Below are 21,336 nucleotides of genomic sequence, written 5' to 3'. Positions count from 1 at the left end.
TCAGACTTTTGTGTTTTAATTTTCCAAAATGTACCTTTTTTTCTGAAATTAAATACATTTTTATAACAAGATAAAATGTACTTTTGAGAAATTACCCTTTTCTTTGAAATATATTAAAATATTTCAGACTTTTATTGAAATTAATTAGATATTTTTTTCAATTCACTGAACTTATTTTTATCATTGGTTATTTTTCATTAATTTTTTGTTTTAGTCAGATGAATTTAATATAAATGTTTTCAAATTTCATTTTTTTATACAAGAATTTGACTTTAAATAGGATGCCTCATTTTCACAAATAAACGAGACGGTTCAGATGAACAGAAACATTATGGATCATTTTCAAGCAGAACGTCGTCCTATTTACTTTTTTTTATACTTGTTAATGAACAAATACTTAATGTGACGCCAATTTTACATCAATTATTCATTTCATTTATAAACATAAGAACAGATTTAAATCTGCATATTTATCAGTTGAGTTTGAGCTTTTTTTTAATCTTAGGGTGAAGCTAATGTGTGTGATTGTATCTCTCACACACACACACACAAACACACACACACACACATAGACAAACACACACTAGGTAGACATACAAAGACTCTGTTTACTCATTACTTAATTGCAACAGCAGCACCACAATCCACAATACACCAATTAGAGGACCTGTGTGTGTGTGTGTGTGTGTGTGTGTGTGTGTGTGTGTGTGTGTGTGCCGATGACAAACTAGCGTTGGGGACAAATGGGCTCTGAGAGCATCCATTATTCAGCCGTTGGTATAATAAACATCCCCACAGATTCTTCTGTTTTCTCCCCCTGTAACACAAACACACACGCAGATGATGTGCTTGACTATAGCTAGTGTAAACAACAACCGACCTTTCAGAACGTGCAGAAAACGGTCACCAAACGAGACGTTCGGGAAAGTGATTACTACAAACAAGGACAAACCGGAGACAAACCGGAGCTCTGCGGTGCGCCATCGGTCAGGGCCGCCGCAGGGCTAGCACACTGCTGACTCCAGAAACACTGGCATGAGCGCAATGACTTGGGTGGTGGTTTATCTGTGTGCCCCGGCTAAGTGTTTCATACCTCGATATCATGCTAGCCATGCTAACTCAGTTCCGCAAACAAATGTGGCGCTGGCGAAGGTATGTGCTCTACAGAGTGCTCGCTCCAATATTTAACTGTTAGTTGACAGATGTGAGCACAGTCTGAGCACTGTCACCCAGATCACAATGCACCATTTAAGAACCTTCCTGCAGGTGGTGAGCCCACAGGAAGGTGGCGCCCGGCGTTGGACACGAACCCACTACCCTGAGATTGTGAGTCTCATGCTCTACCAACTGAGCTAGCCGGGGGACTCTATGGATTTATCTCAGAAGTTAATCTTTTAATGGAATCTAACGGGTAGATAAGTATCTTGATGTTAATTTGGTTATGGAATTTCCTACTCTACCATGGATTTAAACATGTTGTGGACTCTCTTATTAGATTTATCTGTACTCTGTATTCATCATTAGATTCACTTTTAAGAAATTATCAATGTAGTTAGCGGTCTTTGTGGACCTTTACTTAGTTGGCAGTATTATAACAGATTGGCGTAGTTAGCATGCCAGGGCACAAGTTGATGCTGTTGGGGTTTTTTTTGGTAATGAAACAACAAGCACATGCGCGCAGAGAACAATATGCAATAAACGTTAATGATGGCAATTACATGGAATACTCATATTGACACACGACAAAGTTGGATTGCTGATCTGCTAATAACTATTGACTACGGCCAGAGTGCATATGAGCAGCAGCAACGTTTAAGAAAAGTTGTGTTTTCCCGCCCATTTACATGAAGATGGAATGTTTTCGAAAAGTCCCATGTTGGGAGTATTTGGGAGTAGAGCACTGACGTTGGGTAAACTGACACACTGAAACTGAAAATCATTTATAAAAAAACCTTGAACCTGTAAAAAAAAGTCGAATGACTGTTTTATCCCACATTTCCATGTTTAATGGGTTATATTAACATAAGCTTATTCAGGCTTATACACCCAGGACAGTTTGCAGTGAATCTACATTTAAAAAGAAAAAAAACAGCAACATCAAACTGAACCACAAAGATCATAAAAGGTCCTCATTATAAATTAAAATGCCTTTTCTTTTTTTTTTTGCCCCGAGCTGAAATAACAAACATCCTGTAATGATTCAGTCTGATGATCAGTGGGAATATTTTAAAGCGCCAGACTGAACCTCTTTACATTTACTAATGGACCTCGTGTGAGGTGTTCAGATGTTTTCTGGAAATTATATTTCCAACCAACGGCAGATGACGAAAAGCCCAAACGCATGTTCATGAGGCATCATGTGTTTTTCCATGTGTTTTGCTGCTTCGTCAGACATTTGGTGAAGAGTACGGTATTCTTCAACTGTGATTGGCTGATTCACATCCAGTGTTCCTGTTTGGGTCTGGGACAAAGTGGGAAGTGGTAATCCTGAGGCTTAAAACTGAAAACCAGCCTCACTCTGCATCCGCAGGCGAAGAAGAGTCCGTACGCCTTCCTGTGGGACATGGCGGTGCTGGAATACGCTGCCCTAACGGACGATGACTGCACCATCACCGTGTCGGGGAGCAGCATGAGCAGCAAAGGCTACGGCATCGCCATGCAGCACGGCAGCCCGTACAGAGACCTCTTCTCTCAGAAGTAAGTACCGTGGACCGTTTGTACCCAACATGGGATGTTCAGAGGCTTCGGTAAAATGAAGGATCATCCATTTACCGAGGGAACAGCTGTCAGTTAAAGGAGCTGTCGATAGCCCACATGTGTGGCATTAATGGAACATGGACAAAGTATTGAAAATATGAAGTCAGCATGCACACGTGGCATTGAGGGAACATCATTTCTCTGTCGTGTTTATATCAAGCAAGCATTAAGGGAACATGAGCTTAACTGACGGATTCCTGACAGCCTTAGCATTGTTGGAACTTCTCTGAGACTTAAGCATCAACAGAGAATCAGATAGTAATGTGAGGCATTCAGGGAACTTTGTTAAATTGAAAATTTTACCTTTGACATTTAATATGTGGCAGTTTAGAATGGTCTTTTAGGCATTTAGGGAACATGCTCAATTTGTAGTATTACCGTTACAACACAAGAGGTTTTTTTTTGTAGTTTCCACATGTAGCATAGCTGAAATGTTTAACCGCAATGCCGAAGAGTCTTTTGTGAACTTGTGCAACTTTGGAATTTTATCATGTCCATTAAAAGCCTGCACATGAAGCATTTGGCGAAGCGTCCAGGACATCGTCAGTCAAATTGTCTGAAAGCACACTCTCATGAGGTTTATATAACAATGTGAAATTGTATGTGAGGCTTTTAGACTCACATACAGAGACATTATAGAGTGTATGTGCCTGTGGCATTAAGGAAATATCAGTAAATTGATCAATCTTACAAAACTCTCAAATGAGGCCTTTAGGGACAGTGGTAATTTATAGTCTCCACTGATAACCTGCCCATGAGGTGCCCAGTGAACATTCTTGTTGTACATCTAGTTAATCATGTTTAACTATTTAATGAGGTTTCAAAGCATTTTTTTTATTTTGTTTGTTTGTGTTTTTTCATGTAGCTAATGTTAGTAGAACTGTGTGTGTGAACCTAATCCGTGATGCGTTCGAGTGCCGGCTGAGTAGGATTTGTGTTAGTGTGATGAATCGAAGCCTGACGCGGAGTTAATGATGAAGGTTAGAGGCGTTTGTGAGGAGTTTGATCCTCTTTGTTGACACTAAGTCTTCATTATCTGCCTGTAAATCCTCTGATGTGCGTGAAGCCAACCATCTGAGCCAATTACAGCGTGCTGCCTTTAAGTACCTGTTAACGAGGGGCACTTCAGTCGACGACACGGTGACCCGCCGACTTGTTTGCGTCTTCCCGCGTAGGCGTGCAGGTGTTTTGATTCCTGAAGGCACCGTTAAGTCAATAAGCGTCGCTAAAGTCAATTAATCTCACCCGAAAAGGAGCCGGTGTTACGAATGTAATGGGATTACTGCCATGTGATGTGCGCGCAGATAATCACTCGCCTCTTTTTCGTTTTTCTTTTTTTTTTACTCCTTCAAAGCTCATCTCCACTTGGAGTCACAAATTGATCCCAGAGTGAGTTTAGAAAGAAGAAATCATGCAGATTGTTAAGTGAATCTGCAGGTTACGTCATCGTGAATCAGCATCAGAAGACTTTCACACCCGTCTGGTATCGATCGGCTCGCAGTGAAGCGCCAGTCAAAAGCCGACGACATGAAAGACAATAATCGACACAGCCGCTCACGATCAATCCAGTCAAGATTTGAGCGAAAAAGACAAAACACAACACATATGAAGTTTAACCGGATATGAAACTACTCAGCTTTACATGAAGCGATTAAAGTAGCCTCTCAGTTAGCATTGGTAGAAACTTAGAGTTTCCTTTAGTCATCAGATGAAGAGTTTAATCATGAGATTTAAAAAAATCCTACAATTCAGCTGAGTGTAACTGTTATTCCACAGTAAACGACAAAGAAACTACAGGAAATGACTGGTAACGGCAGGTAACTACCCAGAGCTCCATCAACTACAGGAACTCCAGAAAACTACAAGAACTACACAAATGACAGAAAATTACAGGGAACTATAGTTAACTACAAGAAGATATATGGATATACAGCCAACATAGGGAACTACAAGGAACTATAAGATTACAGATGACAAGAGGAAATTAAAGGGAACAGATACAATACAGGATACTACAGAGAAGTGTAGAGAACTACAAACTACAAAGAGCTGCATCAACTATAGAAGGTACAAGATCTAGAGAAATTAATAACTCCTACAGGGATCCACAGCCACTACAGGGAACTATCAGATGTACAGATGACGAGAGGGAATTAAAGGGATCTACAGGAAGTACAGGGAACTAAAAAGAATTACACAGAACTACATCAGCTACAGGGGCTAAAAGAACTACAGAAATAACAGAAAACTATGAGGAACTATGGTCAACTACTAGAAGCTACGCGGATCCACAGCCACTATGGGCAACAACAGGAAATGACAGTGAAATACACAGAGCGTCATCAACTAAAGGATCTACAAGAACTACAGGTACTCTCGGGATGTAGATCCCTAGAGTTCTACATTAGCTACAGGTGCTAAGAGAACGAAAGGTATGAGAAACTCGAGTTAACTCAAGATGTACAGAACACTTGAGTGAATTAACATATCTCCACAAAACCACAGGAAACTACAGAGAACTATAAAATGCTGCATCATCTACCGGAGCTACAAGAACTACAGAAATTAGAGAAAACCTTAGAGAACTATAGTTAACTAAAGATACAGGGATCCACAGCCACTACAGAGAACTACAGAAAGCTATCAGATGGGAAGATGACTAGATTGAATTAAACATATCTCCACAAAACTACAGGAAACTTTGAGGAACTACAGACAATTCAGGAAACTACAGAGATCTACACAAGGCTGCATCATCTACAAGAGCTAAAACTACCAACATTTGAGAAAATTTGAGAAAATCTACAGTGATCCACAGCCACCCCAGGGAACTAAAAAGATCGTCAGGGAACTACAAAGAGCTACAGGGATCGTTCCAAATGATTCTTGGAGAAAATATATCTTGAAATGGGTCGAATGTGTAAGATTGTTTTAAAGGTGCCCACAAAATCTGAAATCATCTTGGGAATCAAAGTTCAAAGTAGCACTTATAAGATTACTTATTTTAGCTAAACGTAAACAGTGACTCACTACTGCCGCCCGGTGCTCAGAGGAGCTATTACCCCACATACTGTACCTTCCTCTTCATCTCGAGTGCTGAGCTCGATCTGATCCGCTTTCTTTTCTCCCAGAAAACAAACTTAGCGCCTCCTGCTGTGGCCGTGCTTCATTCTTTCTCAAAAGAAAAGAAACAAATCAATCCCAAAGAAAAATAAAATAAAATAAAAAAATCATCACCTGCGTTCCCCCGAGTGAAGAAAGACCTCACCAGATCAGCAGCGACGCGTGTGATTACTTTAAACGGCAGACAAATTGCTGTCGTGCCGCATTCAAAAACCCTGTAATCTCATTTTATGGAAGAGTCTTGTCAGAAAGTTACTGCCCCCCCCGCACCCCCACCCTCCTCCTCCTCCTGCAGCGTATCGATTAGCACAAGCTAACACCTCCTGTAATCGCCCATAATCGCCGGTTCAATAACAAACAGCAGCGATGATCCCGCTGCTGAATCGTCCCATTGTGGGCTTTTTCTAGTGATGTTGTGCTCCGGAGGAAGAATCAGAGCGAGACCAGCTTCATTCTGCCTGTTTTTAATCATGTTTTATCTTCATGGTGGTTTACAATCTGTTTTACACTGAGTGAGGGGCGTGTGGGGGGGGGGGGGGGGGGGGGGGCTATAATAACTTCAGCACAGTCTGAAGCGATGAGGCAGCATCAAGGTCTGAAGTCAATTCCGATTTTTCAGTCAAACTCCCCATCAAAAGATTTCTGCTCCCGCTATATGCAGAAAAGCTGTGAACAGATCAGTGTAACATTGTCATCTCTTGTTATTCTCAACACTTGGAAGGAAAGCACGGACTAACGTCTTCGTTTAACCTCACGCTATCCACTCATTGTGTGCACTCACAGCACCACCTGCAGGTCACACACGTTCCAAACAGTCAGAATGTTTTGAAAATGTTCAAATCTTATGTGTTTGTAGGACAGGTGGAGCAGATTAGCAACACAAAATCCCTGGAAAATGAGAAAATGTGCCATAGTGGTGCCTCCGGGAGGTCAAAAATATATCCAACATCCGCAGTTTGTTTCATGATTTTAGAAATGCACACATTTATCTTAAGGTAGTTTAATAGAGTGAAGCAGTTAGAGCAGATTAGCAACAACAGACTCTGCATGAATAAAACATACAGGATTCATGAAGTACTTGAGATGTTTCATCTGATCATATCAGAAGGAGAGAAACAACTAGAGCAGATTAATAACAACAAGCTAATGGGAAATGACAGTAAAAGGCACTAAATTATATTATTATTAGTGCTGCCAATTGATTAAAATAAATAAACTAATTAATCGGACAAATTTCTGTAATTAATCGCATTTCTTCTACTTAAGTCTTAACCTTGGAATGGATGTTTATGGAAAACTATGGAAGTAATGTAGACTCAAGACACAGAAAGTACATTTAAATTCAGAGACCATATTTATAACCTTTTTTCAGCTTTGAGTGAAACTGTTTCTATCAAAGTTTAACAAAAACATAACAACAAAAACATCTTTCTTTAACCACTAACAGATAATTTAACAAAACCCAGACTATATGTGAAAATGCAGGTCCTCCGCTTTGAGAATTTAAATATTTCTAGAACCATGACGCAATAATACAGTGTGATATCCACTAACAAACACATACACACACTAATGGGCAAGCATATAGACACACATATATACAGGCAACAACGAGGGATAAAGAGGAAGGAGAAAAATGATTTACCTGCAAGTTTCAAGTATTTCCTCCAGTTTTAGCAGTTTGGCTACTGGTCACTCCTCAGTCCACATGGCAACCTGCTGTTTTGTTGCATAAATTTACTTCTGGGGGTTGTTATATTAGGCTTTACAAAGACTTTCATTTTCTCCAACGAGCCGTCAGGCTGCTCTGTCGTCCAGGTGGCTTGGTGCGGCGGTGGTGGCGGTGGTGGCTGCTGACCAAAAAGTTCAGTAGTAAAAAAAATTAAAAATGGAAGTAAACAAAACTGCATTAATTGCATACTTTTTTTTCTTTTTTTTTAATAGTTAACCATTTTAAATTAATTGCCACAATTATTATTAATCTTAGTGTTTTTATAAGAAAGTATTTCAGTACACAAAGATAATAAACTGCAGGGTATCGCCAAAGAGCTAATATGAAATTATTATAAAAGGCAGAAGTTTGTTAAAAAAATATACAAAATATACTGTGATGGTGCCACCTGCGGGTTGAAACAAATTAAAACATTAAAAGATATATATATATATATTTTTTGAGAATTATGTTTATTTTAATTTTCTTTTCACCCCTCTCCCAACAAGCGATCATCAACAGCAACAACATGTTGCCGTTACATTCACCTGCAACACCTTATACTTCCATCTGGACCAGGTCATTCAGTAAAAAGTAATAAATTCACATTAGAGGATTAAAAATTAAAGATGAGAATGTGTCTCGGGGATGCTCATAATCACCACATTATTTAGGGCTCAAACAACTAATCAATTTAATCCAGAATTTTCCAGAACATAATACTTTTTCAAGCTAAAATGATCAAATTGTTCTTGTCAGGGTGTATATTCTGCAGTGGAGGATGATTGTTAAAGCTGAGAAGTTTTAAGTCTCCAGCATCCAGAAAACTTTAATTTCTCCATCCTCTGTGAGCGAAGTGACATGAAAATGAAGCGGGGATGTTGGCGCCTCGGGCGTTTCGGTGAGGAAGCAGCACAAACTTTATTTTTACAAGCTGCTCACTCCTCTCTTTTGGCCTCGGGGCGAGTGAGCGCTGAATCATCTCCTGTGTCCTCGTCCTGCAGGATCCTGGAGCTGCAGGAGAAGGGCGACCTGGACATCATGAAGCAGAAGTGGTGGCCCCGCACGGGCCGCTGCGACCTGAGCAGCCACGCCAGCGCCCACCCGGACGGACGCTCGCTCAAGCTGCACAGCTTCGCCGGCATCTTCTGCATCCTGGCCGCGGGGCTGCTGCTGGCCTGCCTGGTGGCCGGGCTGGAGGCTTGGTGGAACAGCAACCGCTGCCGCCAGGAGCAGCCCAAAGAGGTGACCGAGCACAGGGCCCGGCGGACGGGCCAGCGGGGGGAAGACACTGCCACACTCTACTTTAAGGATCCAGCCGCAGACGCCAGCCCCGACTTAGTGGAGCTGCAGTACACGCAGCTGTAGCCCAGGGTTAGCGGGCGCAGCGCTAGCTCAGAGGCAGGCGGCGGGGGAGGGGGGGGGGTTGGTGGGGGAGGGGCGGCGGCCGCGCAAAGTGCTCCGTGCAAAGTCACTGAAATCAAATTTGGTCTCACGATTCTCACTGTGACCCCGACACTTCATGCCTTTTCCCCTTCACCCGCCCATCACTCCCAGCAGCACACTTTCACTAACATCTCTTTATTTATTTTAATTTTATTTACTCCAAACACTCGAGGCAAAACATGCAAATTACCCCAGCATGTCCGGCATGTCCCTCCCCTCCTCTCCCCCACTCCTCCCTAATCCCCCACCCCCCCCCCCTCCCCTGAGGATAAAACACGTCCGAGTTCAGACTTTAATGATTAATTCCCACTGCGGCGGCTCAGTAACCATTCAAGTGCGCGCTATTGAATTATTGTTATAAACTCATTTTCTACAGTGAGGCTTTGGTAATTTCCTGCACCCAGGGGCTCTGAAAGGAGATTATAATTAGCAGGAGAGGAGAGATCGGCGAGGCGAAGGAAGGATAACAGTGTCAAACACCAGACACACTCCTCTCTAACACTTTTGGACATTTTCGATTTCACTGTGAAATCCTTCCGACACACGCGTAAAATAAGCTTGACCCGTGCAGCTCGGCCCGGGCTTTAACAGCTGATTTACCGAGCGCTCGTGCAGCAACCACACCGCAGCGACGCGGCCGCCGTAGTAATCAAACACCCGCCGAGCCAGCGGCGCCACCTTCCCCGGGTTTAAAGAGCAATCGCACCCAATGAAAACTTAATGTGGCTCAATCCTCATCAATTTTAACAAGCAGAGTCTGATATGTGTTCATCGGCCCCGCCTCCCAGCAGGCGCTGCTACGTGAGATTACATGTGCTTGTACGATCCTCGTTTCATCTCCGAGGACCAGGAAGCTTCCAGACAACGTTACAAGTCATTCGGAGTTTAAAAATGACGTCACTTGTTCGCTCACACCCCCGAGTGTCACGGGTTTTAACGTCCTCCCGTAAAAATAGACCTTCAGCTGCTGTCAGTGCAGGCAACAGTGAGGGCAAAACGATGGAGGATAGAAAACGGGACCATTGTCTGCTTAGAAACGTGAATCATTCATCAGTAGTTTATATTATGTGTGTGACAAAGTCATCCTGATGTTTCACATCGAGCAAAGCAACGCAGATTTATTTCTATAGCACCAAGGTGATGCACAGTCCTTTACAAGGAAATAAAAGAAATACATTCACGCTGGACAAAGAAATGCATTAAAGAAAGCAATTAAGAATCTTAATCTCAGGCGATTTTCCCTATTATTACTTATTTAGTCTTATTTCTTTATCTTAATTTGTCCATGCCAGTGGGCCTGGCATAATGACTCGTTTCTCTCCAAATATTTATTTGATTTTCTCCCCATCGTGTTTATTTAATGTCAATTCCGGCGGTTAGTGTACAAAATAATACGTTTGTGTCTGCCTCACTTTGTGAGATATGGACGAGTTAAAGAGGGACCGTCCTCTGCATTGAAACAAACAAATGCCGACTTTTAGAGAGCCGTGATGTTTGAAGTACTTGTATTTTATGCTTGAACATCTCAACACTCGTTCCTCAGGTGAAGTTCCATCAGTTAGTGGGAGGAAGATGCTCTTTAACCTGGATTATAGTAGAAGTTACTTTATAAGAAAAGTCCTACTCATCATAGGAGGATGAATTCCAGCAGAAATCCTTTCTATCATAAGTCAGTGCGGCAGTTTGTGATTGTTCTGGAAACGCCACAGTGTGTCGACGACACCAGCGGTGAGCCGCTCTCAAACTTTCCCGCATGTTTTCTGGTGATTTAGCGGCGTGTTATTAAAGAGAGAGATTTCTTGGACCGCGCAGGGAAAGCCATCATTCACGCCGTTATCTCGTCCTTCGTCCAGACGGCTGGTTAAAAAGTCTGCGCGTGTCCCTGGTGGACGAACAGCGTACTGACTCCAGCAGCCCGCACGCGTGGGAGGGTTTTAAAACAAGAAGTGGTTTTTAAAAAAAAGTGAAGGACGGCCGTGGAACGAGTCCAGGAAACAACAGAAAAAGCTTTGGCAGACGGTTGGATCACGTCTTAAAACAGACCATAAAGCTGTGATAAGAGAGTCCGGACTCCAAGGCAAACACGGCGAGTCCGTCCCGTCGGAGTCGTGTTCGCGCCTCTTTAGCTGCTAAATGTTGCACTTCGCCGTGCGCTAACTGCGGCTGCGGAGCGGCTTTGTTTTTAAAAGCTTATGTAGCAGAGAAGGCCGGCGAGGATTATGATGGGGAGAGTTTAGAGACGAGTGCAGCAGCCTGGACGGTCGGACAAAGAGCTGCAGAGTCGGCTGGAATTCAGACACCGAAGAAGAAAGTTTTACAGCGAGGAGAATCATTAATATGATCTCCTTTAGCTTCTCAAGCTTTCAACTTAATCTAATCAGTTCAGTAAGATAAGGAATGTTTTCTTTCTTAAACAATTCTATGACTTTTTATGAAGATACTCCTGAAACACTGGAGCCAAGAACAACAATTCTTTCCTCTTCTTTATGCCTGTAATTTGACACCAGCCTCATTGTTGCAGATTAAACTGATGCACATAAAGAAAAGGAAAGAAAATGAAGGCACTTTCCTAACATGAGCAAATTGTTGTTTGACCTTGTAACTGTGGCAGAAAAACATCACAAATCTGATTCAGATTAAAGTTAAACTCTTTACCGAGTTCATTCTAATCATCTTTTGATTGTAGGAACACGGGGACCCTGTCGTAGATTTCTGTGTTCGCAGATTTTCCAGAGATATCATCAGGAGAACAAAGGGTCTGTAAGAATACCATGACTCCAGTAAGACAATAAAAACAAAAAAAACGTGGGTAACTTCACCCGTGTTTGTCAAAGTTTGGATTTTCAAAATGCATTTGATCCTGCCACTTTAGTTTGTGGCCATTTTTATAGACTTGGGCCCTGTTTTAGTGAAAACGCATTGTCTTTGGGTTTTTGTTTCAAAATAGTTTTGCGTTTACACTTCCAACATTTTGAAAACAATGTCCATTGAAACGGCAGAAATTCGGACAATTATGTAGTTTTAGCAAGTTATGCCAAAAGTGGCCAAAATAAGAAAACACAATAAATATTAACTATGGGAGTACAGACATTGTAGTAGACAGATGGCCAAGTTGGATTGTTACTACAGTGACTGTCGAATATAAAACCAGCAAGTCCGAGGAGAATCTGGACTGGGAATCATGACCCTCTGAAAGAAACGTCATTCATATTGTCCATCTTTTGAGCATGTGCAGAACAACTAGTTACTACGGCCATCATGCGCGTTAGCAGAATTTCTACTTTCCGCCCCATTTCCACGGTGATGGAGCATTTTCAAAAACTTCCACTTTTGGAAGCCTTTTTCAAAATGTCGTATTTTCAGTAACTCTGAACACCGTTGTCGTGTAAACGGACGCCCAGAATGCAGCAAAAGTTTTCCATTTTCACTTGTAATCCTTCAATCTGTCCTTTCTTTTGTGCTGTAATGCTAAAATAATCGTCCCCTCCCCGAGAGGCTAAGAAGAAGTCCGGCACTGCAGGAATTCCGAATGCTGATACTTCTTGTGTCTGTGGTGTGTTTTTATCAGAAGCTGCAGTTGGTTCTAAGCACTTCTGGACTCTTAATGAGGACGAAATCACATAACAATGAGCTTCCAGGTGTACACGGACTCCTCCTCACATTCCTTCCTCCACACACACTCATACACACACCGAGATCAGCAGCGCCCCCCGGAGGCAGGTTTCTGCCGGGGGAGAGGTCGAGGCGGGGGGGGGGGGGGGGCTTCCACGTGGATCCATAAACTAAAGTGTGAGCAGACACGCTGGATGTAGCGCTGAGATCTGTGTCCCTGTGTCCCTCGTCCCCCACCCCACCCCACCCCTGCTGCTTCACTTGTGTCCCCCCCCCCCCCCCTCCCCCCTCCTCCCGTATCAATGCAAAGATTATATGTCAATGTGGACACTGTCCTCTCTCTGCTTGTCTCCACCTCTGCCTCTCAACTGATTTACACTTGACTGTCTATGATCTCGTGCAGGTTACTAAGGATTACAGACTGGCAAGGGTTTCTGGTCCATTGACATATAATGACTTTACAACTGCTTCATCGGAGGGGAGGAGGGACATTTGGACAGACAGAGAGAGAGGCTGGGATGAAGCAGAAGCTATTGACACAGGTCAGACTAGAACCTCCTCTCAAAAATAACTCACTCACTCAGTCCTTTATAGTCTCTTCTCTTCTTTATATCTCTGGAACGGCTGTGAACACCTTTCCTTGAAAGCATATTCAGCCATTTCTCATGTTGAGTAGATTAGCATAGCCAGCAGAGCCACAGTGAGCTGGATTTCCCCTTAATTTGTCGGTCGTGTTGGAAAAAGGAACCCTCTGTTTCTTACAGCCTGTTGTCCTGTTGTGTGTTATATTGAAGCCTCTCGATATTTTCTACACCATTTACCAGGAAGTTAAACCAAATAGAAGTTTCCTGTCATCTACAGTCACATTTAACAGGCCTGAATCTATTTTCAAATGTTTGTGTCTAATATTTACTTGTTTGTTTGTTTGGTTTTTGGCGAGAAGCTAAGATAGTCGACTAGAATATCTCCCGAAAAACAAAAGTGGAAAAACAAAGTAATTCACAAAAAGAGAAAAGAACTACTGTGAAAAAGAGACCACCATTCTTGTGAATAAACAAGAAACACACATTTTCTTTGTAATTCTTCTTCAATTTCGGCTCAATTTTATCATTAAGGCTTACAATTTTCAATCAGAAGCTACACAAAATATTTACAACGTCTTTCATTTAACAACTTTTTCTAGAATATCATTAAAGCCGTACTAATTGCGCCCCCCCCCCCACTACGGCCCCCGTGAACAGCTGCCTCCCCATCATCAGAAACCTACTCCTTGATCAGTTCCTCCTCACTTAGTTTCATTTGTACGTCTTGAAGCGCCTGTCGTTATAAGGGCTGACCTCTGACCTCGACGTCACTCACACTGAGCAAAATACGAAAAACAAAACAAAACAAAGTGCCTTTTCACTTCTTGCCTGTTATCAAACTGAACACGTCTTCACAATCTCAAAAGAGACCGTTGGTTCGGCAACGCTCCATCGTGAAACCAACATCGTCCACTGCCTTCGACTGGACGACGTTCACAACACACGTAGCAGTTTACCACCAATAAACCGGCTCGGCCTCATACATCAACTTTTTAATTTTTTTTTTACTTGAAAATAGCAAATCACAAAGAAAAAAAACTGATTAAAGAAGCAACGGTCGATTAAAAACTTGAACTTAAAACATTTTGGCAAAGCTAAGTGCTAATATTAGCTTCAAGTTGACTTCAAATGTATCTAGCTTTCTTCTTTTTGGACAAGTAGGTTTATAAACATTAACTTTCACATGTTTCTTGTCTTCATCAGAAACATCAAGATGGCAAAAGTGTACTTGTTACAGCAGAAAAAAGGTTAGAAAATAAATAAAAAGAAGCAAAATATATACAATAAACCCTATACAGAAAAGATAAACACGCTGAGGTGAAATATTTCAGCAATATACAATAAACCGATGACTGAAGTACAACTGTAGAAGTAAACATTAAAAAAGGGCACTGGATGGATTTAACAGGGAAATACCTGCAACCTTTTCGTGTGGAAAAATTACCTCGAAAGTCAAATAAGTTAAACAAACTGCTAGCTTTGACAATAACCTCAATTTAAAATGCGTAAATGTGTAAATGAGCCGATTAGCGTCATGAAAACAGCTTATCGTCAGTTTGATTCAATGACTGAAGTGTTGCTGCTTAATCACCCATTTCTCTTTTTTCTTTTTACTCATTCTAATTAATTCTGTGGAAAAAATATAGACAATGAACTCCACTGTGATTTACAACCTGTTACAGTAGAACACTGGAAAACAACACTATAACAGTTTCCTTATTGTTTCCCAGGTTGCTATATCAAAAAAAAAAAACACACACACAACAAAACACCACAAACAGCTGAAAACTATTCAATTAAATGTCACAAACCCAGATTATGTTGCGCAAAGTTAGATTTTAATACAGTGCAACTAAGCTAATTGGAAATTAGCTTCAAACAACCAGAGTCAAAGTGAGAGGATTAGTGTTAGTGAGCAAATTCTTCTCAAAATGTTTTTTTTTCACTTGGTTTGGTTGCTACTGAGCCACCTAATTACTTTAGTAATGTGTAAATAATGCCAGACGGTGGTGGAAAAAGCTGAATTTGTAGGCTTCTTAACTTACTGAAGAGCACATGAAGCCAGATTGCATCAGGAAAAACAAAACAAAAACATGTGCATATCGATTAGCCAAACTCATTTACAAAAAATTTAATCTTTTGAGATTGCCGTTTAGCCAAAAGTTCAATTCAGCAGCTAAAACCAGGTTTCATTGGAGCATGTTTACTTTCAAACCAGTTAAAGACTCATGAAGCCAGACTCCAGTGGGAAGGGTTTACTGGGAATTCAGGATCGCAGACTTACAAAACGATATTGTACCGTTTAGCGATCTGGCTAATTATGATCAAAAAGTTCTTTTAATTTTGGAGTTCCAATTATTTGGTAAAAATCAGCTCACAAAAGCGTGAGCGGAGCATTTAAAGGAAAAGACTGGTATTTAAAAATGGGATTTAGCCAGTGACCGAACTGGAAAATGGAGCCAGAGTAGCATTTTTTAATTTTTTATATTTTTTTTACTTTATAATAATTATTCTTCATCTCTCACCGTCGTTTAAATTTTTTTTTGCCATCCACAGGTCACTATGAACACAGCTCAAAACGATGCGGTACAAATGCCAAGCCTTTAGGTGGCGTTGTAACTCTGCCACAGAAACACACCAAAAACGGAGAAGATGACACGAAGAACAAAAAAAAAAACATAGAACTCCAACATTTCACCTTATCCAACCAAATAGCTTCAATAGCTCCTTTGACCTTTGACATTTGGCCGCTGTCCGTCCGCCAGTTGGAGGCGCTCGTATCAAATGTGGCTCGGGCCCCGTTTACACGACAACGTTTCACGTGACAACACCTAATTCCTTAAAAAAAAGGAGTGTGTTTACACTGCAGCAGCGGACACACAGACAACGACGTAGTTAGCATGCCGGGCCACGGGAGGGCGCTGGTGCTTGATTTTGTAATGAAACCACACAGACGTGTGTGCAGAGAACAACACACTATAAACTGAAGAGCACCCGACATCCGCATGGACTGATGATGCATCGAATGCTATCAGGGGTGAGTCTCAACTATAAAACTACTGATCTGGACGGTGAAACTAGAATATGGACCGCGAGTCATGGCACTACGGAGCCGCCATGTTTGTTTACAACTGGATGAGCAGGAGGGAGAGCGATAAGCATGCGCAGTAACTGGCTCCGTGGCCTCTGACAGTCTCTGCAGCAGGGAATAGCAACCGTGAAAGAATCTTTCCACCTTGGGAGTCGGGATAAAAACTGGTGTCGTGTAAACGGACCCCCCCCCCCCTCCAAAAGTGAAGAAAGTTTAGCAGATACATTCGTATTCGTTGTCGTGTAAACCAAAACGCTGTGAATCTTTGAGCAGAGCCCCTTGAAACCAAACTGAAGTCCAAACTGTGAAAGTGCTCTTATCAACAGTTCATTCACGAGAGTCACGGGAGGCAGAGTGATTGAAAGGACCCCCCGCCGGGAGCCCCTCGTTCAAAGAGCCGCTTGTGTTGTTGAATTAATGGAGGCCGTCAAAGGTTGTTTTTTTAATCTCCCTCTCAGCTTCCATCACCGAGCCGTCTTTAAGGTTTAATCCCGGCTTTTATTTATTCACTCTGGCGTTAATGAGGAGCCGAGACAATAACCTGCACACATGCTTTAATGAGGATTGGGAAAAGCTTGCACATGACACACACACACACACACACACACACACACACACACACACACACACACACACACACACACACACACACACACACACACACACAATCTGTGTATGAGCCACAGAAAACCAGCGAACCTCGAACACACCGCAGAGAAAAATGTTCCAAATTGAAGTTAAAGTTTAAAAAGGTGCTTTCATGACATCAAGTGCAAAGAATATTTTCAGTAAACCTGTGAGTTTAACAGAAAAAGTTAATGTAGCATATATTGCTAATTAAAATTGTATCTTATTTAGATTATCGTCAGCAACATCAGGAGACATTCAAGTCCATTTTCATAATAAATTTGTGAAAGTTTACTATTTTTTACGCTTTGAATTCATATCTTTTCTATTTTTGAAGGAAACACTTCTGATAGGCCTTAATAGATGGATGAGCTTGTCGTTATATTCTTGAAATAAATCCTAAAAAGATGAAGACCCTTGAAAAAAACCTGCTTTGTCATCAGCTCTTGTTTCTAAATAAATTCAAATAGACTGAAAATACATCACATTTCAGCTCAAACTTCGCCGCCGAGCCAGACACTCTCTAACTGTAAATGTAGCTTCGCTTGAAACTAGAGGTCACTCCTTCAGGAGTTTACTTTGGATTTAAGGCAACGTAGTGAAAAAAATAATTATACTTTCCTCAGACTGAGCAACTGTTCATCAAAATCTTGAAAAGAAAAACAAAAACCCCCAAAATTCTTAAAACGTCAGCCTGGATTAATAAGCAGAAGCTATTCCTGAAATGACCACCGGGAGGCAGCACACCGCCCAACAGCCTTTAATGCAGCAGAGGAAGAAGAGGATCACTTTGTAGTGCAGCCAAATAAACCGAGTTCTTATTTCAATGTTCCAGTTCGGCTGATGGAACAAATTTCATCCATAAAAGCAAAAATGAGTCTTTAGATTTCAAATTTAAATCCAAATCAGAGCGATCGTCATTACTGTGATTTATTGGGGGGCGGGGTGGGGGTCTGTGACCCTCGTAGCTCCGGCCCTGCCGCCGACATGACTGTTAACATGTGTTGCATTAATATACACTGTGAATGTGTCACGTGCAGTGTTGTGATCACTTTTTGTGTGACTTTCTGTGACTAATATCATTGTGCCTCTGAGTGAAAGTGAAACCAATGCTGGAGCCGCGCCGCGTTCAGGAGCCGCGCCGCGTTCAGGAGTTGAAGCTCCGTCCTGCGTCGTGCTGCATTCAGGAGCACCAGTGCACGGTGTTTCCGTGTTTCCTGCTCCAGCAACCGCCGTGTGTTGTTTCACAGGCGAGTCACGCCTCCTCCTCGGTCGTCCGTGACCTGCTGCAGACCTGCAGCTCAGACTGGCGGTCTATTAAAACCTGACGTGTGTGTGTGTGTGTGTGTGTGTGTGTGTGTGTGTGTGTGTGTGTGTGTGTGTGTGTGTGTGTGTGTGTGTGTGTGTGTGTGTGTGTGTGTGTGTGTGTGTGTGTGTGTGTGTGTGTGTGTGTGTGTGTGTGCTGCAGCCTGCCGGAGCTGCAGCGTCAGCCGGAGCGTTGATTAAACGGCCGCGTCCTCCTTCTCTAGCGCCGCAATGCCAAGGACGGACAGGAAAATAGATCAGGTGAATAAAAACGGTCCCGACATGTTCGGGTTCCGTCACACAAACAAATCTGAGCGTCTACGACTCCAGTAGCATCTGGTACTGATGGAACCTTGTTAAGAGTTTCGTCATTTTGCGTCGGAATTCTTTACAAACGGCTCAAACACAAGACAGGAAACGTTGACGCGATTAGAAAATCATCTGCTCAATAAAAATCGGATCAAAACAACACGAACTGCAGCTGGAACGTCTCAAATCTTCAGTGTCAGAAACAAGAAGATTGATTGGGCGTGAAAAGAGTCATGGAGAGAGCGATTCTTTAAAAAGAATTCATCGTTACGAAAGACCGCAGCTTTCTCCACGACGGGATTATCTCATTTAAAGATTCGGCGTCTGTCAGCACTCTTTAAAACTTCAGCAGATTCTTCTCTGATAGAATCTTGTGGTTCCTTGTTGTTCTGGGCCTTTAATCGTTCTAGTATATAATACAGTCTAATATACTCTCCGTCGTCCTCTGGTGATTCAGACCCGGCGCCCGATCACAGTCGCGGCTCCGGCTTTGGTTTTATCGCTTCCTCCAGACATCCAACCTCTAATCCTCACCGGCCAAGTTTGATTTCAAGGTGCACAGACAGACGAGTTTCTGTTCCCACTGAGCTCCAATCGAACCAACAGTTGTGAATGCTCAGCTTGAGGATGCATGGAGCACCAGCAGAACCTCAGACAGTCTGAGAAACCGGCCCGTCGCCAATCTCAGCCTCTGTGTCCCCCTCCCTCTCCCCCTCCCCCTGTCTCCCCCCACCCACCCCCTCTGTGTCCCCCGCTCCTCCTCCTCCTCTAGGACAAGGAGGTGAATCTGGAACAGGTGCACCGCCGTATGAACAGTCTTTTGGACGAGGACTTGGCCCACAAGCAGATCCCCGGCCCCTCTATCGAGATCTCTGCGCTGGACATCGGCAGCATGCAGCCCAGCCAGGCCTCGCTGGTCCCGAGGCCGGAGTCCGTGGTGCGGGACTACCCGCCCTCGGGCCTCGCTGTGAGCACCTTCCTCCCCGGGGAGGGGGCGCCGCCGCCGCCTCTTCCCCATCCTCACCATGGGGGGACCCTAGGCAGGACGCTACCCCTGTCCCAGGGCCCTGGCAGCACGTTGCCCCCGCACCACCCGCTCAGCAGCGGCACCATGCAGTGCAAACACAGGGCTCCCAACGGGGGGCTCTTCCGACAGAGCCCTGGCAAGACGCCCATGCCAATGTCCTACCAGGCAGTCTCCGCAGGACCCATACCCGAAGCCATTGAGGCCACCCACAGTACATCCATATAGAGGTCACACGGGGCGGGGGAGGGGCGGCTATGGGGAGTCCCTGGACTCTGATGTGGGGTGGGGTAATTATTATTAATATTATTATTATTATTGTTATTAAAAAGGGGGGAAAAACCTATATATGTACAAAGTAAAAAAAAAAAAAGTTTTTCTATCGCATCATCTGTTCGGAAAAGTTACAAAAAAACTACACACAGAAAAACCACAAAAAAAACAACTACAGGAAGTGGAGGGGGAGGGGAGGAGGGGTCGGACGTGTGTGTGTGTGCGTGCGTGCGTGCGTGCGTGCGTGTGTGTGTGTGTGTGTGCGTGTGTGTGTGTGTGTGTGTGTGTTTGGGGCGCGTCATCGGCTGTAATTTTTCCGTGTATATTTGTGTAAATACCAAGAGAACGAAGTGAGGTCAAAGTGTATTTTGAATATTCTCAATTTTTGAAGTTGAGTTATAAAAACCAACAAAACGAGACAAAAAAAAGAAAAAAGAAAATCTATCTCTACATCGATGAAACGTCGGGACTGTTTGAATGGCTTTGTAAATTTTGTTCCGTTCAAAGTTAAAAAAAACAAACAAAAAAAAAAAAAGAACAAAAAAAAAAAACGACAATGAGGCGAAAATTCATTGTGATTGTTTTCTAAGTGCCGAAATGAAACGATGTCTCTCCACAACTCATCGATGTAATCCAGTACCCATGATGCACCGCTGTAGGGGACGTCTTCGTGTTGGACACCTCCTGTTATGCACCTCTATATATATAAAAGTCCGAATCCAGAACATTTAGACTTTGGTTTCTTTTCATTTGTATGAAAATATATAATATACCTTTATGTTTGTTTTTTTCCAAGCAAAACTTTCCATTCGTTTCCTCTGTTGACTGTAAATTAGTGTTCATCTGACACTGTGTGTGTGCGTGTGTGTGCGTGCGTGTGTGTGCGAGTGCGTGTGTGGAGGGGGGGAGGGGTTGTTTTTTATAGGAGCTTTTTATTTGGCGTCAGTCCTGTGCGGGTGAGGAGACTCACTGTTGTCCTGGAGGGAGAACCTGAGGCGGCCACCGCGCCCTCTCTCAAGGGGTCGACAAGCTTTTTCTGCCGCAACTGTTCTTACGATAAAATCATCTTTCAAATAATAAGAACCAAATTATTTGTGACATCTCTTGAACTCTCTGCATCAAAATTCAAAACAGAAAATGTAAGCAGTTTGAAGTTTTTCTTTTGCAGCTTTCGCACACTTTTAACCCAATTTTGCATTGTCGCTTGTGTTCGCCGCAAATACTTGATAATAAGACTCACCTCCCTCTGCTGGTTGGCTCAACAGGTTTTCATCTGCAGCACATGAACAACCTTTGGTTCACTGAACAGTTTTATAACATTTTCCCTTTATGGTACGAAACATATACAAATTTAAGTCAAACTTGTTTGAGCACGTTTGGGAAAATGTTGTCCTCTCGGCTTCTTGACTTGCCCACAGAATATTGAAAACAACTTATTTTCAAACAGAAATGATTTCAGTTTCTGCCTTTTTTC

The 21,336-nt window shown here is 42.7% G+C and overlaps 1 protein-coding gene across 1 annotated transcript in view; it reads left to right on the top strand.

The window, feature by feature from the left end:
* grid1b (glutamate receptor, ionotropic, delta 1b) overlaps window positions 1-19,817 on the top strand; it is a gene marked incomplete at its 3' end in the record, with an annotated part of 396,484 nt that extends 376,667 nt beyond the window's left edge. Inside the window, exons 15-17 of the mRNA XM_080480861.1 lie at window positions 2,531-2,697; window positions 8,596-8,836; window positions 19,338-19,817. Coding sequence (XP_080336987.1) covers window positions 2,531-2,697; window positions 8,596-8,836; window positions 19,338-19,817 — 888 coding nt within the window. The remainder of the gene's footprint in view (window positions 1-2,530; window positions 2,698-8,595; window positions 8,837-19,337) is intronic.
* Between the last annotated feature and the right edge of the window lie 1,519 nt (window positions 19,818-21,336).

Source organism: Lipophrys pholis, assembly GCF_963383615.2.
Source record: "Lipophrys pholis genome assembly, chromosome: 1".
NCBI classification, from domain to species: Eukaryota; Metazoa; Chordata; class Actinopteri; order Blenniiformes; family Blenniidae; genus Lipophrys; species Lipophrys pholis.
The sequence above is the reverse complement of the archived record's forward strand: the minus strand, read 5'-3'. Positions and strand labels throughout refer to the sequence as shown.